At 39.7% G+C, this 18,669-nt stretch overlaps 1 protein-coding gene across 1 annotated transcript in view; it reads right to left on the bottom strand.

Moving 5' to 3' along the window:
* LOC109058224 (laminin subunit alpha-2-like) overlaps nt 1-18,669 on the bottom strand; it is a 182,467-nt gene that overhangs the window by 81,642 nt on the left and 82,156 nt on the right. Inside the window, exon 13 of the mRNA XM_042777209.1 lies at nt 6,233-6,334. Within this exon, the coding sequence (XP_042633143.1) occupies nt 6,233-6,334 (102 nt within the window). The remainder of the gene's footprint in view (nt 1-6,232; nt 6,335-18,669) is intronic.

Below are 18,669 nucleotides of genomic sequence, written 5' to 3'. Positions count from 1 at the left end.
CTTACATACAGGAACGTCTGTACTTGGGGGAGAAAAAAAAAATCTAATAATATAACACACACACACAAAAAAGTATTATTTTATTTAAAAATGTATGCATTATTTATTTATTTTTAATGTTATTAGATTTACTCATACATATCTTCATAAAAAAAACAGTGGAAGTAGTATGTCTTTATTTAGGTAGCTCAGTACTGTGTGTGTGTGTGTGTGTGTGTGCGCGTGTGTGTGTGTGTGTGTGTGTGTGTGTGCGCGTGTGGAGAATAGGGTGATTTATGAAGAGGCATTTGATGAGCGTATAAAGGATGAGAGAGATTGTTTTTATGGAAGGAGGAATATTTTCAGGAAATGATGTTTAATAAATTGAGAAGAATTGTGCAAGTGTGTGTGTGCATGCATGCATTGATGCAATAACAGGTAACCCATATATCTCCGCTCTGACATTGTGAGTGGACTCATCCTAGAGCATTATGGGATGCGATTCATTCGGCTCGTTTATTTACCACCCCACCACACTGACTGCTGCGAAAATCAGGCTTTATTGACATGCACAAGCACAAACACACACACACACACACACACACACACACACACACACACACACACACACACACACACACACACACACACACCGCTAGAAGATTGAGGATTTAGGGGAGCTGGACTCTCTATTTGCACAGAGTTAATGAGGTATGCACATGCAAAACAGGGCTTAACGAACAATAATTACCTGTCATACACACATGAGCACACAAGCGGGCACACACACACACACACACACACACACACACACACACACACACACACTCACACACAAATAAAAATCATAACAAACAAACATATTTATTTTTTTTTTTTTTAAGTAATTTTATTTCAAATAACAAATAAATATTTTTTATGGTTTAATTTTAGTTAACTATAATAATCCTGTCATAATTATTCCAGTCAGGTGTTTGACGGTTGTTTGAAGCTGTACTCTGCAGGACTAGAGCTCTATAACCCTGATTGAAATGTGTCTGAGACCAAGAAAGCATTCAGCCCCCCAAATAATTGGTAACACTTTATAATAAACAAAAATAATAAAACATTAAAAAAAACAATATAAAATATATAACCAAACATCAATAAATATATAAAATAACATACCTATAAATGTGAAATAATTATAAACATAACCTTTACTAATAAATGTATTAAACATTACCTAATAAATAATGTAAATTAAAATGCTTACCAATTTCATTAAACTTCATATTAAAATGCATATGATCATGCACAGCTTGAAAATCTACGAATGATTTTAACAGATGTTATACAATGATTGAAAGCTTGTGTTAATGCACAACACTTGCTGCTGTTGATGTGTGATACGGTAAGGTTAGGATCAGGTTTGGTGTATATATTGGTGTGTTTATATTATATTGCTTTGATAATATAAGTGCTGAGGCAATCAAAACATGTTTTGCACCAAAATTACAATGTGTGATATTCAGTGGTGTATAAAGTACCTGAAAGACATACTCAAGTAAAAGTACAGGTATCTTACCAAAAAATGACTTTAATACAAGTTAAAGTCACCATTTACGATATTACTTAAGTAAAAGTCTTAAAGTATGTGATATTTATTGTACTTAAGTACGAAAAGTATATATATATATTTTTTTATCTTAAACATACTTAAATATTGAAAGTAAAAGTACAAGTAAATGCAAAATGGAAAAGAAGCAAATATATAAATGTTCATACACAGCTTGAGTAGCAAGATTGTGTTCAGTTTTAACTATTTCTTCCATTTTGTATTTTTGGGTAAGAATAAGAAGCACTTCATCCGGTAGTTAGTGTCTTTCATTCCAACATAAGAAAACATTCTGGAATCTGCATCTGAAATGGCATTTAGCCTACAGTTTAATGTATCTCAGATGGGACATGAATGCATTTAACCTGCAGTTACAGATGCATAAACAGGCCTAATGTTTTGTTTTTAATGTAAAATGTTGAAAACTGATATTTGATATAATTAAAAACATGAAAAAAAATTATTGAAATGTGAAATTAAAACTGGCAGTAGGTGTCAGCAAGTGACTGTTAATGAGTGAGTCATTGAGATTCAACCAATTCATTCAAACGACTGATTCATTCAGAAACAAAGCATTTGACTGGGTTAATGAGTGAATCACTGAATCATTTATTCAACCGATTCGTTCAAAAAGATGATTCATTCAATAAGTAAACACCATGCATTGCACAGAGATGCAAAAAAGTGCTATGATCTTTGTTCAGAACTTTTTTCGTTAGCAAAATTGAGCAAAAACAGGCAATATCATGTCTAAAATGTAAGTCACTTATTGCTAACTTTACTGAACTTGCATTTTTGCTGTCTACAATTCAGAATGCCTGGAATTTTGAGTTTTAATAGAATAATAAATCCTGTGCGTGCACTGTTCGTGTGATTTGGTGATATAGCCTACTTGATAACATCAGATTGTTTCAACAAAACTTACCATATTATCACAGAAGATATACTGTATATCGCACCCCAGCCTTGACTTGAGTGGAAAATGATTCATCTGTGGTTGTGCACACTTGTTTGCACATGAGCAAAAGTGTGTTTATGAGTCTAGGTTGCAGACGCCAGACCACTGATTCGTAAACCTGCTTTCCTGCACTCCGTGTTCTTCTGATTTCTGACTGTTTTGTAGTAAGTAATGAATATGCTTCGGGGAAATGTATCGGAGTAAAAGTGTACATTTTAATTAGAAAATGTAGTGGAGTAAAAGTAAAAGTTGAAATATAAAAACTCAAGTAAAGTACAGAAACTCCCAAAAAAATACTTACGTACTCTAACAAAGTATTATTACATCGTTACATTACACAACTGGTGATATGTCTTTACCATGCATTTAGCTAAACTTAACCAGCCACCCTTTACACATCGTTGTTAAAGTAGCTAAAAGTCCAGTGCCAATAAAGATACAAAAAAATAAATAATAATAATAAAAATAGTAAAGGTTTATAAACATTTACAAATGATGAATAGTCTCGACTTTAGATTGGGTACTGCAAAAACATGAACAAATGATTAATAAATGATTCATGAAGATGTGAAAATAGGGTAAATTCCAGTCATTTGGGTCAATTTTTGCCATCAACATGACTGCTCATGAAGGTACTAATGATTAGTAAATGTTTATAATAATTTACAATTGATGAATAGTTTTCACTTTAGATTGGTTGCTGCAAAAATATTAACAAATAATTACTAAATGATTTAAGATGTGCAAATGGTAGAAGTCTACACAACAAACAAAGACCAAATATATGACCTTTACAGACTGTAATTATGAGTTGATGAGTAGTTTGTGAAGTGCTTAAACTTAATAATTAAGCTATATTTTCACAACATTTGTAAATATAAAAATAAGCATTAGCTAATATGTGCAGTGAAGTTTAATGACACTTGTAAGCATTCAACAGTACATTAACAAATAAACTTCTTAAAATCTAAAAGGCATTGAAAGTTTAATGACATTAACTAATGATCAGTTAAGCATTATATAATGTTTGCTAATGATTTATTAATGAAAGTTATTATAAAGTGTTACCAAAAAATTCTTTAACGCAACATGAATAAACCAAATATTAGGAGAGTGCTTTTCTGCCAGACTAAATAAAGGAGAATACGCCGTGTGTCAGCCGAGCTAAGCAGACACAAATTACACAAACAGGTATGTGAATGCAGACTCAAGCATGCTTTTACACAAACGCAGACATAAATGCTCCTGCAAGCTTGTGAAAAGGCTCACGCAAACATAAACACAGCTGCATTCACACTCACAAACAAACATGCTCGCAGACATAAACAGCTGCACTTCTGGACGGAACCGAGACGGCCACGCTGTGCTCTGAGACGCACACACGGCGGGATCGATGAGGCGAGGTGTCAGTGTAATGGTAATGGGCTCAAATAATAGGATCTCTGGGTAAAGGTGAGGTCATTTAGCCTCGAACACACGGGTACTGTACAAACTCGGACTCTCTCGTGTGCTGCATATCAAAGCCTAAATCGAATATTGTAATGCCTTCTTTTATGTTAGGACATATTCTTCACAAAAATGCATTTATTCAATGCCGTTGGCATATTAATTCGCCACATTTTAGTATTTTTTTTTTGCAGAAATGACGTCCAGTATGGTTTTGGCCCTTTCCTCTGTGCATTTCTACTCAAGATTACAGCACATGGATTTAATGTTTATGCAAACAGCATATGTAAGTTTTTAATGTTGTTGAAAATATAGCTGCAAGCATTAATTATGTGGCCAGGCAGCTGCAGGTATACGGTAAATTAACCACGATCCAAAGAACACAAGGACAGCTGAACTTTTTTTGAGGTTATCAGCAGATTTAACCCTAATTTACAACTCTGTCCCACAAATTTTACAGAGACCCTCGAGACAATCCTAAAGTCACCTATTAATGTTCACTTGAATAAGTAAATCCTTGGATCAGGTCTCACAATGGCTTACTAAATCATATGTGACCCTGGAGCACAAAAGCAGTCTTAAGTTGCAGGGGTATATTTATAGCAATAGCTAAAAATACATTGTATGGGTCAAAATTATTGATTTTTCTTTTATGACAAAAATCATTAGGACATTAAGTAAAGATCATGAAATTTCCATGTAAATATATAATATTTTGTAAATTTACCGAGCCCTGCACATGACATGCAAGAAAAAATAAATAGTGTGCACGATTTACTAATTCGATGTACTAAAACGTAACGATATATTACGAACGAGTGCCCCGCACAATGACACGTTTTAGTACACTGAGGGAAAAAAAATTAATTTAATTTTTTTTCCTGCATGTAATTTTGCTAAGAACTTCTAAAAGTGATTTTCGTTTTTTTTTTTTTTTTTTTTGCCCCTCAATTCCAGATTTTCAAATAGTTGTATCTCAGCCACGATCCTACTATTGCGTTCCCATTATTTATTATTATTATGATCTATAAATCTCGATTTGCTCTTAAATCGTTTGGTGGTCCAAGTTTGATGGGTTAGCAGAAGGACATGAATTAACTTAAATATTTTTCATAATAATAATTTTTTTTTTTTTTTTACAGAAAGGGTAAAGGTTTGATGTTAAAGCAGAAAGACATAAATTAACTTAAATATTTTTCAGAATAATAATTGATTTTCAGCTTTCTTTTAAAGGTGAAAAAGTGGTTAATACAGTGAAATGTAATTTAGCCACTTTCAGGTTAATTAGAAACAGCTTAAATTAAGAGGCTGAAATGTTATTCATGAAAGCTATGATTCTACCAGATGTTATGTGACTACTTGGACACAAACATGCAAGTCTGATCTTAAGCCTGTTGAAACTGTTTATAAGCAAGCTCTTATGAATCAGATAAAAAGCCAAAGAGTTTTCATTATGGTGGTATTTTAGTTTATGTATTCTTTTTTGAGCTGGGAAGACTAGATCAAATGATCTGATTTATTGTTGGTTTTTAAGATTCTTAATGATTTTGCTTCATATTTAAGAAGTAAATCAGATATCAGGAAGGAACACAAGAGCAAAAGAAAAAAAGTTTTAGTCAGTTATCATTTGTCTTTAAAAGAATCATGACTGGAATATATTCTCAATAGAATTAAAATATATAAAAAGACAGTGTTTTTTCTAAAATAAAATAAATAAACAATTAAGTCAATTTAATTAATTAATTCATTCATTCATTCATTTGATTTCATTTAAACTTCAACAGCTCCTGGGCTACAGATGAAAATGAGCTGGCCTGGGTTAATCTGGCAGATTTTACAATGATTATATGTCTTATTAATGTGTATTACCCCTGATTAAAAAAAAAAAAATGAAATGAATAAATGAACTCTCAAGGCACAGCTTCACTTTCTGACTGGTCTCTTCACAGTCGCATTTGTCTGTAGGAAAACCATTTAGAAAATAAAAAATCTGCTTATGTACTTGTGACCGGCAGATATTTGGACCACAATTTAGAGGAGGTCAAGTCAAAGCTGTACAAGGAGTTCAAAAAACAGTTTTCAATTAAATTGCTGGCGAGAGAAATTCTGTTTCCTTTCAAGGTCTAAAGGTGGAGAGAGTCTGCCTGCATGTTTCACAATGAATCACAACAGCACAGAGTTTAAAGAAACCATTTACTCGCCTTGATCCTATCAAACTCAGTGTGAACGTGTTTGTGATTGTGCAGACGTACCTCAATGATGACATCAGGAGCGCTGATGATGCGAACGGGGTCATCTTTGCTTTCGGTGTCATAAGAGAGCGAATACTCCAGCCGGCCTCCGTATGCCAAGAGCTGCAGAGGCAAACACACACAAACAGCAGCAAGGGTCAGCAACGTGTCTGTTTTCAAGAAAAGGTTGAAAACAAGTTCAACACGCAGTGATTATTGATGAAGCCACACACACACACACACCTCTGAACAAAGCCGAGTGGTGTGAGTGCATTCTCTGCCTGTTATTGAGAAATGTTATGCTGCAGGGCAAATCAGCGCGGTTAAATCAGACCAGCACACTGGGGGAGGAACTCGAGCTCCACTGGGGAGAACAACACTTCACCGTGTGTTTTCTGCATCCAATGCTGGCTTTTTATACACACAGGCCCACACACGCATACATACTCCTACACGTTCCTACACTTCAAATCTCTCAAGACAGGCTTGAGTTTTACTGCAGCAGCCTGTGAATCGAGGTCAGACTCATACGGCATTCACATCCAAACCAAACATCAACATGTCTCGCTCGTCCCACTTTTATATGTTCTGACTGCTCATGTCTAAAGGAAAGAGAAAAGACATTTGTCTCCAGACCAACACGTGAAAAAACTATTGATTCTTCAGCACTGCGGCTGGCCAGCAAGCCTGAAATGACATTTGGGCAAATCGCCCAAGAAATGTCTTATTTCACGCCAAAATGATGTTTGGCTTACACAAAATGAAGCCTTATTCAAAGACCATTAAGTTTGAGGCATTATTTTCATGGCAATTAAGCTCATTTCCTCCCAATTACTTTAATAGCAATTCACATGCATACATGAGTTGGACAAAATAATGTGAAAAGTTTCATTATTTAGGTGTTACACCACATTGGCCTGTAATACAGCACCCAATCCTCTCAGAGTAGATTCATACATATTTTGAATGGTCTCCAGGTGAATGTCATCTATCAGAACATCTAGTAGTTGCTTCAGAGATGTTGAAGGAGGTGGTCTGATAATATTAAAGTCAAGTGACTTGTCTGGCCAGGGCAGATGCTGAAGTTCATCTTGTGCTCTAATTGTCTGGGTTTTATGATCATAACACCATATTTTTCGTATGTTAGTAATGGTGTCTGTGATTTAAAGTTTTAGCAGTTGCTGCTTGCTTTGTGAAGTTCTCTGTGTTTGGTTTTTGTGGAAACAGGGTCTTCAAGGTGAAAATAGAGGTTTGCTGCCACTTTACAGCAGTAGTTCTGTGTTGTTTGGACACAATTCTTCTTAGTGATCAATGGTGCTTATTATTCACTTTCTGTTTTCACCCACTATTCTTCTACTACACTGTTATACTCTTGCTATGCTTTGTGTTCGCAGTCATAATCATAAATACTGTTGTTCTTAAAACACTAAACAACTAGGCCATTAAGGTTACAGATGTCCCTGCTTCCATGATTTGTCCTTTATAGAAGTCACTTATTTCACACATGGCTTCTACGAACTGTTTTATGAACTAGACAATACAGACATTGAAAAAATTAGTAAATGATAATTGCAACATCGTTCATTTATTTATTTATTTTTTCACCATAGCCTAAACAAATGACATTAGCCCCTATAATAATGGGTGTTCAAACTATTTTTATTACTTTCAGCCTGAGCTCCAGTTTCGTGTTCATGGACTTTTAGCTCATGTGTTCCCGATTCCTTTGTTAAAGTGATTAGTTTGGTAATTATCATCATCACTCGCATCTAGTTTAGTTGCCAATTAGCTAATCACGCTTGTGTATTTTAGCCTTCTTGAGTAAGGGTATGCTAATGTGACAATGTTGCACTAAATACAGAAAAGGTTTTCCTTTGCAGTTGTGAAAAGTTTCACATACAGATTACAACATCAAAGCAATCCCCATTCACATTTTTGTGAACCGTGTTTATGTTGTCTACACAGAGATGATAACAATATAGTTTTCAAAATCGTACAATTTAAAACTTGTTTTGAACGGTCAAAATGCATTCTTTTTTTAGCTAAAAAACGGTGTTGAGCAAACACTCCCTCAGTGTTCAGTTTTCGATTACTCTGTAAGCACAGTGCTGGGTAGATTACTTACAAATTGGCTGGGGATCACAGGATTCAACACATCAGGAGAACAGAATGACGTTTGACGGCTGACAAAGGACTAGAAACGGAACATACTTTAAATACACAGACTTGATGAGAGGAAGACGAGGGACACCTGGAACTAATGAGACAATAAGATAGGAAACACCTGGGACCAATGAACTCAAAACACAAGAGACAGACACTGGGTAACGGAGCACATGGGGAGACAAGACACACACAAAACCTGGACCAGAGTCTGACATTACTCCTCTCTCCCGGAAGGCGCATCCCGCACCATACAACATCCAATGGGGAGGGAGAGTGGGCACTCTGGAGGCCTCTAGGAGCAGGGTTACCAGATGTGAGGCCTCCAGAGCGGGCGCCATGGTGGATCTGTCAGCATTGGGGGCCATGGCGGAGTAGGGAAGTCAGGAGGACATTGTGGTACAGGCAGTTCAGGAGGCCAGGGCAGAGCAGCCTCTGAGGTTGTGGCCCCAGCCCCTACCTCGGCCTCTATGGCTTGAGCCCTACTACCCCCCCCCCCAAAAAAAATTACTTGGCGATGCTTATGCATTCTGAGGCCCTTCGTGGGCCATGACAGGGGACTGGAGCTTTCCGTGGGCTTACTTGAGTATTCGGAGCACTTCCTGGGCTGAACTGGGGATCAGGGGCCTTTCCTGGGCTGAACTGGGGATGGGGAGCTCTTCCTGGGCTGAACTAGCCATCCCTAGCCCTAACTGGACATAACTAGCCATCCCTAGCCCTAACTGGGGATCGGGAGCCCTCCCTGAACCCTGGGGGCTGATCGGGAGCCCTCCCTGGGCTGGACTGGGCATTGGGAGCCCTCCGTGGGCTTGACTGAGGATCTGGGGCCCTCCGTGGGCTATGCTTTGGGGCCTGGGCCAACACTAGAATGAACTCTGGGGCCTGGGCTGTCACTGGAGCAAGCTCTGGGGCTGAAGCTGACATCCTTCTCCTCAACCCTAGTCTCCTCTTCTGGATCGGGGGAAAAAGGTGTGGTAGGCAGGCATAACATCTGGGCAGCCAGTAGGCTTGTCCTTGGCATAGCAGGTGGGTTGGAGTGAGCCATGGCCAGCGGGCTTGACAACGGTGTGGCCAGCACACGTCTGTGCGGCCGGCAAAACTTGACTCGGGCTCGGCAGGCGGACCCTGGTCTGGGCAGGCAGGACATCAGCGCGTCCGATGCGCTGGACTTCTGAGCAGTCAGCGGGCTTGTCTTGTGCGCAGCCAGTGGGCTGGCAGCCATGACAACGGTGCGGCTGGCACGCATCACTGCTGGCCGGTCTTCATACCGCGGAGAACAAACAGGGGGAAAAAACGAAAAAAAAAAAAATACGGGAGAAGGAGCGCCGCTTACTGTCTTGGTCAGCCGTTCTGTCACATTGCACACACAAGGAACAGGGGAACGAAGGAGTGAGGAGACAAGAAGTAAATAAATCAAAAGGGTTTTATTAACAAAGGCTGGGGATCACAGGACTTGACACATCAGGAGAACAGAATGACGTTTGACAGCTGACAAAGAACTAGAAACAGAACATACTTTAAATACACAGACTTGATGAGAGAAGACGAGGGACACCTGGAACTAATGAGACAATAAGATAGGAAACACCTGGGACCAATGAACTCAAAACACAAGAGACACTGGGTAACGGAGCACATGGGGAGACAAGACACACACAAAACCTGGACCAGAGTCTGACAGTTACTGATTCCCAATTACATGACAAAAATGGTGGTTAGTAATTTAAACTGTTACATTACACATTTTAGGTATATAATCTGACTACCTGTTGATTATTTTTGATCTAACTTGTTTATCACATTGACTTAAATAGGATAGTCTTGTACCATATTGATATAAAAATGCAGAAATAAATAATTGTTGTTATTAATAACATGAAGTGCATTAAACATTACATTACATCAAAGTTTAATGAAAAGTTAATAATTAATTAAATCATAAAAATGTAAAAATTAAAAGAAATAATTTAAATGATAAAATATATGTTTTATTTGTTTACCTGCATGTTATGTGACCATTAACCAACGTCAGAAAATACTTAATTATTAACTTAAAAACTCGGGGGTGGCTACTATCACGTGAAAGAGGTTTGGCATTAAAAAAAGCTTTCCTGCTGAATCCCTGCTTTACATGGAAACAAGAAATGTGAATTTGTGCATTTTAATGTGTTTGAAAGTCAAAAGCCTTCCAAATACATAGTAATACATGGTTAAATAACCATCTGAATGATAATTCAAATAAAAATGACTGTGTCCAGTAGTTTATGCAATGTTGAAACACTTTTTGTAAATCCAGGGTTACAACTGCAGGTTACCACTTCTAATGCAATGCCATGGTGCAAACATCACACTCTAGCTGTGTCTCATTTTGAAGGCTGCCTCTGAAGGAAGTGTATACGGAATTAACCCAGAATTAAATGAGATGGCCTTGGTAGGACGGATGGAAAAGGAAACAGGAAGTATCACATTGCTATGCCAACATTTATAGCATCATTAATTTTGTAAAACTAAATGTAGAAAAATATATTATAAACTTATTATAAGATCATTGTCTCCATTCATTTTCTACAGTGGTCAACATGAAAGCGACCCCTAAATGTACAATTCCAGAGGGTTAAACAAATTAACCATTTCTCACCTTGCAAGCAAAGTACTGTTCTCGACATTTAAAAATCACTCAACACTTGTAATCCTGTTTACCACATCTACTGAGGTGGTGAGCGGGATTTCACCAAGTACAACATGTTCCTGGATCAACATTCTTGTTTATCCAGGAACATCATTCCAATCAACCAATCATAATTGAGAGATAACTTTTCAGGAAATGTCACTTTTAGGCTTACAATCAGAGTTAGGTGCTTCTACACCCTTGTTAATCAGCTATCATTTCCCTCTGATTTTAGAAATAAATTATGGGTGGGTTAGGTTTAGGGGTAGGGTTTGGGTTAAGTCTGTATTTCAGCGAAGGATACACCTGTGAAAGAAGGTTGCATTCGAAGGTTGCATTTGGAGTCTCCTACTTTTCTGAAATGAGACAGCCTCCATAACGTATGCAGCTTTTGAATGCCACCTACAGAGGGCGCAGCCTTTGAAATGAGACACAGCTTCTGTTACTGGATCACAGCTGAAGGGTGTTACCTGATGACAATGCTACAGACTGTTCCATATACCATGGTATTTACATTACACTCAATGTTATTTCAAAGAATACTAAGAAAGAAAACAAGGTACTGCCAACAAAACAATGGCATTGCCACAGAACCATTTTATTATTTGTTAGTGAGAGTTTAGATTGCAAAGAAATCACAAATCAAAACCCAAATACTAAGACTGAACATGAACAAATGCAGACTAAATGGGAAAAATGAAGGGAGAGAGTGAAAATTAGAGCATCAGATCTGGCACATCTTACAGGAAATGAGAAACAGGCTGTCTGCTGGGTGCCTTCAAACAAAAGACAAGCAACTCCAGAGGATTCTTCCCTCCAACCTGTAACCCCTCTCTCCATGAAATCAGCCCCGCTAACCTCTGCTCCTCCCGCCGCGTCTCACCCCGTTCACTTTAAAGTCAAGCAGGGAGCAGTATGGGCCTGATATGGACCAGAGCCCACCTACAAAGACACACACACACACACACAGACGAAGCTCCACAAACAAACATCCAGTTCAAAAGGCAACACACATCTGGACACATGCAATCAGAGGAGCAGCACATAAACACACACAGGCTAACTCATACCATGTGTGAACATCAGTGACCGCTAAAACTCAAGGCAAACATTTTAAAACCAGACGGGCGGAAAAGCTTTCTGTACAAACTGTGTAGGCACCATAAAACCAGTGAGGAGAGGATTTCTAACATGTTTGTAAGATGTTTGTGTCTCTGATTGTAGGGACATCATTCTGTCCTTGAAGCTGTTCCTCTTCTGACTGCAAATGTCTACGTGATCAGAGACGATATCCACAACATTACACCACCTCAAGCGCCTTATCCCTTTTACAAAAACACTTACTACATAATACACATATTAACAGTTGCTATGCAACAAAAATAACCTTAGCTATGCTGTGGAATGATATGGTGGACAGGTCAAAGATGCTAGATTATACTGTACATACAGTATACTCACATAAGGCAATATACTGCATACTATAGAAAACAGCCAAATCAACTATATCAGCTATAGCAATTCTCAACTGTGTGATTGTTTATATATCAATGCGAAATGTAAACTATATTATCACACACACAGCTCTATGTATTTAACCTTGAATATATATGCATATCCAACTTTATACACACACACACACACACACACACACACACACACACACATACACTGTATATATATATATATATATATATATATATATATATATATATATATATACACAATGTATGCCCAGCCTTAACTGAATGAAGAACGCTGATAGGCTTGCTGTGATAGTCGGTGCTGACGGTGTTACTGGTGTTAAATCACACCACCGGTTATGTCACTTGCCCACCGCTGAATTGCCCGCCACCGCCGTTTTGATTTTTTGTAGTAATAAAAAACATTTAGTTCAGTTAGAGAATTACAATTAAAAACGCGGCTGCTCAAGCATGCCGAGCGACATTCGCATCACAGATCAGCAGCTTGAGTTAAATTTCATTTATCAAGTGAGGAGAGTGAGTTGAGCTGACTGACAAGAGGAGTGGGGTGAGACAGAGAAGACCACCAGAGGTGGAAAGTAATGAATTAGCCTACATTTACTCGCATCACTGTAACTGAGTAGCTTTTTTTTGTGTACTTCTTCTTTTTAAAGTATTTTTTAAAATCTGTTATTTTACTTTTATTTAAGTATATTTTGTTTGAAGTATTGCACTTCGCTACATTTTAAAACACATTAATTACTGAGTAAATAAATAAATAAATAAATAAATAAAACGCTCCCTCTAATCTACTGCAGTTAATGGGCTAAAATCACAAGAAAGTGTAATGCCACACCAGCAGAGGGAGCCCTCTCCTGAGTACTGACTGTGTACCCCTCCCTCTGCTTCTACATTCATTTCCTGTTTGAACAGTATTTAACAAGAATCTGTGTGCTTGCTCCTTGCGAAGTATTGCCAGTTCTCCTGCCTTACTGAGCGTTTACCCCTCTTGTCTTGACTATTGTGTGTATGACCATTGCCTGCCTTGTTCTGTTTCTCGTTCTCGGATTCTACCTTGCTTTGACGACCGATTGGCCTGCCTTACTGTTTATGAACTTTGCCTGTCTTCGTTTTTTTGCTTTCTGCCTACTGATTTGGATTTGGTCGCTGTGGATTTTAATAAACATCTGCACATGGATCCAAACACGGACTCAGCCTTGTTACATAATACTTCGCTTCCGATGGAGCCAGCGGAAGTTTCCAATTTGCAAGCGGCGTTTGCGTACCAAAGCGACATTCTCAAGAGATATCAGGAACAGCTGGGGAAACTACAAGCAGCTAACGACCATCTTACACAGTACATCCGATCGCTGCCACCCACCATGCCTAAGAAGGTAAATTTTGCTCTACCTGATAAATTTGATGGCACAGCTGAGCAATGTAGAGGATTTCTCCGGCAGGTAGATATCTTTTTCAGACACCAAGGGGAAGATTTTGAGTCTGATGAGAAAAAATGTGCTTTTCTCATGTCTTTGTTAACCGGTAAAGCGATCGACTGGGCCGCGGCATTCAGGAGACGGACAGTTTATTTCAGAAATCTTATGCATATTTTGTTCAACAACTCAGAGATGTGTTTGAGCATCCAGCAGGGGGCAGAGATGTCTCGTCACAACTTTTACAACTCTCTCAGGGCAGCCGATCAGCTGCGGAGTACGCCGTTGAATTCAGAACTCTTGCAGCTCAGAGCAGTTGGAACGATATCGCACTCAAGGCTGTATTCCAACGCAGTCTGAATGTTGAATTACAGGCAGAACTCGCATGCAAGGGTGAGAACCAGTTGTTTTAGGATTATGTGACACTTGCTATCAGGATTGATAACCTCATGTGCAGCAACCCCACTAAATTCAAGCCACAAGCACTGAGAGTATCTTCAGCCAACCCAACTTCGCTTATTTCCAATCCGGCCCTTCCCACTGTTCCATCCAATCCTGAACCTATGTAGCTAGGGGTTACAAAACTCTCCACGGAGGAAAAATCACGCCAGCTGTTGCACAACCTGTGCTTTTACTGTGGAGAGTCAGGCCATATTAACGCTGGTTGTCCTCTAAAGGCCCTGAGGACCACCAAAATGACCAGCCAGGTGAGTGTTGACAATCTTTCTCTCCCCATCATGAAATCTCTCACTGTCAGAGTCAGGATTACCACTGAAAATGATTCTATTGATTTCACAGCGCGGATTGACTACGGATATGCTCTGAACCTGATTCATCAAGACCTCATCAATAAATTCAACATTCCCACGCAACCTTGTGATCCACCACTCAAAGTGCATGCTGTTAACAACAAACCCATTGGAATTGGTATCACCCAGCAAACCCTGCCCATACAATTGCAAGTAGGACTGTTTCACCGAGAAACAATCTCTTCCTACGTAATTGATTCCCCGTGCCATGAAGTAATCTTGGGTTACCCATGGTTGTCTGTTCACGACCCAGCCGTCTCTTGGCATCATGGTGAGATTACACAATGGTCACAATTCTGCTTTTCCTACTGTCTGCACCCAAAAGTTATCAAGTCTTGTCTCTCTACAAGTATTGAAAGCCCAGATGTGAGATCAGTCACCATTCCATTGTGCTACCAGGAGTATCAAGAAGTCTCCAGCAAGATTAAAGCCACCCAGCTTCCGCTTCATCGTTCCTGGGATTGCGCCATAGACCTCCTACCCAACACGATGCCACCCAAGAGTAAGATCTACCCCTTATCACAACCAGAAGCCCAGGCAATGGAGGAATACATAGAAGAAGCTCTTAGATCTGGTTTCATTCGCCCATTGACTTCTCCAGCAGTAGCTGGCTTCTTTTTTGTGGAAAAGAAAGATGGAGGACTGTGGCCTTGCATAGACTACAGTGGTTTAAACAATGTCACAGTTAAATTCCACTACCCACTTCCCCAGTGCCCGCTGCTCTAGAGCAACTCCGTGAAGTCACAATTTACACCAAGCTAGACCTCCGGAGTGCCTATAACCTCATCAGAATCAGAGAGGGTGATGAATGGAAAACAGCCTTTGAGACCACTAGGGGGCACTATGAATACCAGGTCATGCCGTATGGGTTAGCAAATGCACCAGCCATATTTCAATCCTTCATCAATGAGATCTTCAGAGACATCGTGAACAAGTATGTCATTGCATATATTGACGATATTCTTATCTACTCCAAGTCAAAGGAGGAACATCAAGATCATGTCAAAATTGTGCTATCCAGACTGTTAAAGAACCAACTATATGTTAAATCTGAGAAATGTGAGTTCCATGTCAAGCAAACTTCCTTCTTGGGGTATAACATCAGCCATCAAGGTGTGGAAATGGATGGTTCAAAGATTTCGGCAGTCACTGAATGGCCCCAACCTACCACAATCAAGGAACTTCAGCACTTCTTAGGATTTGCCAACTTTTATAGACGCTTTATCCGTAATTATAGCATGATAGCTGCACCACTGACATCCCTGCTGAAAGGTAAACCTTCAAAGTTACAATGGTCTGAAAGTGCCACTCTAGCCTTCACCAAACTCAAAGAAAGTTTCACTACCGCGCCCATTCTCAAGCATCCTGATCCTAGCCTGCCATTTGTCGTAGAAGTTGATGCTTCGGATAAAGGAATTGGTGCTGTGCTCTCTCAACACCATGGACAGCCAGGGAAGCTCTACCAGTGTGCCTACTTCTCAAGAAAACTTACTGATGCAGAATGCAACTATGATGTCGGCAACAAGGAGCTCTTATCCATGAAGGCTGCCATTGAAGAATGGAGACATTTGTTGGAGGGTTCCACTCACCCTTTCCAGGTAATCACGGACCATAAAAATCTTGAGTACATCAAGAGTGCCAAGAGATTGAACCCTCGTCAAGCACGCTGGGAGCTTTTTTTTTTTTTTACAAGATTCCAGTTTACAGTCACATACAGACCAGCCAGTAAAAACAGTAAGGCCGATGCACTTTCCAGACGACATGATCATCCTCGAACAGAATCCCAGCCAGAATCCATCTTACCCCCATCGATAATCATTGTGCCCATTTCATGGGACCTGATGGATGAGATTCAAAGAGAGCAACAGAAGGAACCCGCACCACAAGGTTGTCCCCCCAACAAGCACTATGTACCTGGAAATCTTCGGTTTACAGTCATGCAATGGGTCCACACATCACTTTGCTCTGGCCACCCAGGTATCTCAAGAACTCTCCATCTCAGACAGAACTCATTCTGGTGGCCATCAATGATTAAAGATGGGGCTCACATTGTGGCAAATCTTGCTCAGTCTGTGTCCAGTCCAAAACACATCCAAGGAGTTACCCTCTGGTTTGCTACAGCCTTTGCCCATTCCCCAGCGCCCTTGGTCACACCTTTCAATAGACTTTGTCACTGATCTACCTATGTCTAATGAATTCACTACAATTCTATTTATTATTGATCGCTTCTCAAGCCTGCCATCTCATTCCTATGAAAGCCCTCCCCACGGCCATGGAAACCGAGTTAGCCTTGTTCCATCACGTTTTCAGAGTTTATGGCATACCTGAAGACATTGTCTCCAACAGAGAAACACAGTTCACTTCACAAGTATCAAAAGCCTTTTGCAGACATCTGAACATCAATGTCAGTCTAACATCTGGATATCATCCTCAATCCAATGGACAAGTGAAAAGACTGAACCAGGAAATTGCCAGGTATCTACGGTCATACTGTAGTCATGAACAGCATCGTTGGTCAGAGTTTCTACCATGGGCCGAAGATATGTGCAGAACTCGTTAAGGCATTCTTCGACTGGTCTCACCCCATTTCAGTGTGTGGTTTGATACCAACCCCCTATGTTCCCATGGTCAGTAGAACCATCATTAGTACCTGCAGTAGATGACTGGATTCGTCGTAGTGAGAGGGTGTGGGACAGTGCTCATGTACGTCTGCAGAGGGTGGCCAGGAACCAGGAGATTCAGGCCAACAGGCGGCTCGCCCACACCCTCCCTACCAACCTGGACAGAGGGTCTGGCTCTCTACATGGGACCTCAAGCTGCGGCTACCAAGCAGGAAGCTCACCCCAAGGTATGTAGGCCCATTTAAAATCCTAAAGCAGATTAATGAGGTCACATACCAGTTGGAGCTTCCTGCTAATTATCGTGTCTCTCCATCCTTCCATGTTCCCCCCCTGAAACCGGTCCACCCGAGTGCTGACCCCAACGTTGAGAATCAGGAGCCACCTCTGCTGCTGGACATTGATGGATCTCCTGCATATGCGGTGAGGGAGTTGTTGGACTCCAGAAGGAGAGGGGGTCGGCTCCAATACTTGGTGGACTGGGAGGGTTAAAGACCTGAGGAGAGATCTTGGGTAGCTGCAGATGACATCTTGGATCCTTTGCTCATCAAGGACTTTCACCTGCCTTGCTCTGTTTCTCGTTCTCGGATTCTCCCTTGATTTGACGACCGATTGGACTGCCTTACTGTTTATGAACTTTGCCTGTCTTCGTGTTTTTGCTTTCTGCCTACTGATTTGGATTTGGTCGCTGTGGATTTTAATAAACATCTGCACATGGATCCAAACACGGCCTCAGCCTCATTACAGAAAGATGCAGACGGACAACACAAGTGTTATGGTGCAGACCTAGCTGAAAACAAAACCCCGTTGTATTCTGCTGAAGTTGAACTTGAAGGAAATGAACTGAACCCTGGCTATGTTTAAGCTCTATTATGCAGTGTAAGCTGTGTTTATAACTAGCAGTTTATAAAATCTCGACATCAACCCTTCGCAAGCATGTAGAGGTAAATACTTGCATCGTTGCATTTTTTTTCTCCAAAAATCAGCATGATTACATTATCATTTTTTTTTTTTTTACAACAGTTCAATAAACAATAAGTTAATTAGGAGACTTGCATTTTAGACACAATATTGCCTGTTTTTGCTCTATTTCTACAACAAAAATAATTCCAAACACAGCCACCATAACACAGTTTTGCATCTCTGAGCAATGACGGTGTTTCGTTCCTGAATGAATCAACTGTTTAAATGATTCGGTTCAATCGCAATGACTCACTTATTAAGAGTGACTTGCTAACACCTGCTATATATAAATATATATATATATATATATATATATATATATATATATATATATTATATAT

The sequence above is a fragment of the Cyprinus carpio genome, chromosome A20 (assembly GCF_018340385.1).
Source record: "Cyprinus carpio isolate SPL01 chromosome A20, ASM1834038v1, whole genome shotgun sequence".
Classification (NCBI taxonomy): Eukaryota; Metazoa; Chordata; class Actinopteri; order Cypriniformes; family Cyprinidae; genus Cyprinus; species Cyprinus carpio.
Note: the sequence above shows the minus strand (reverse complement) of the source record. Positions and strands in the feature narration are given on the sequence as shown.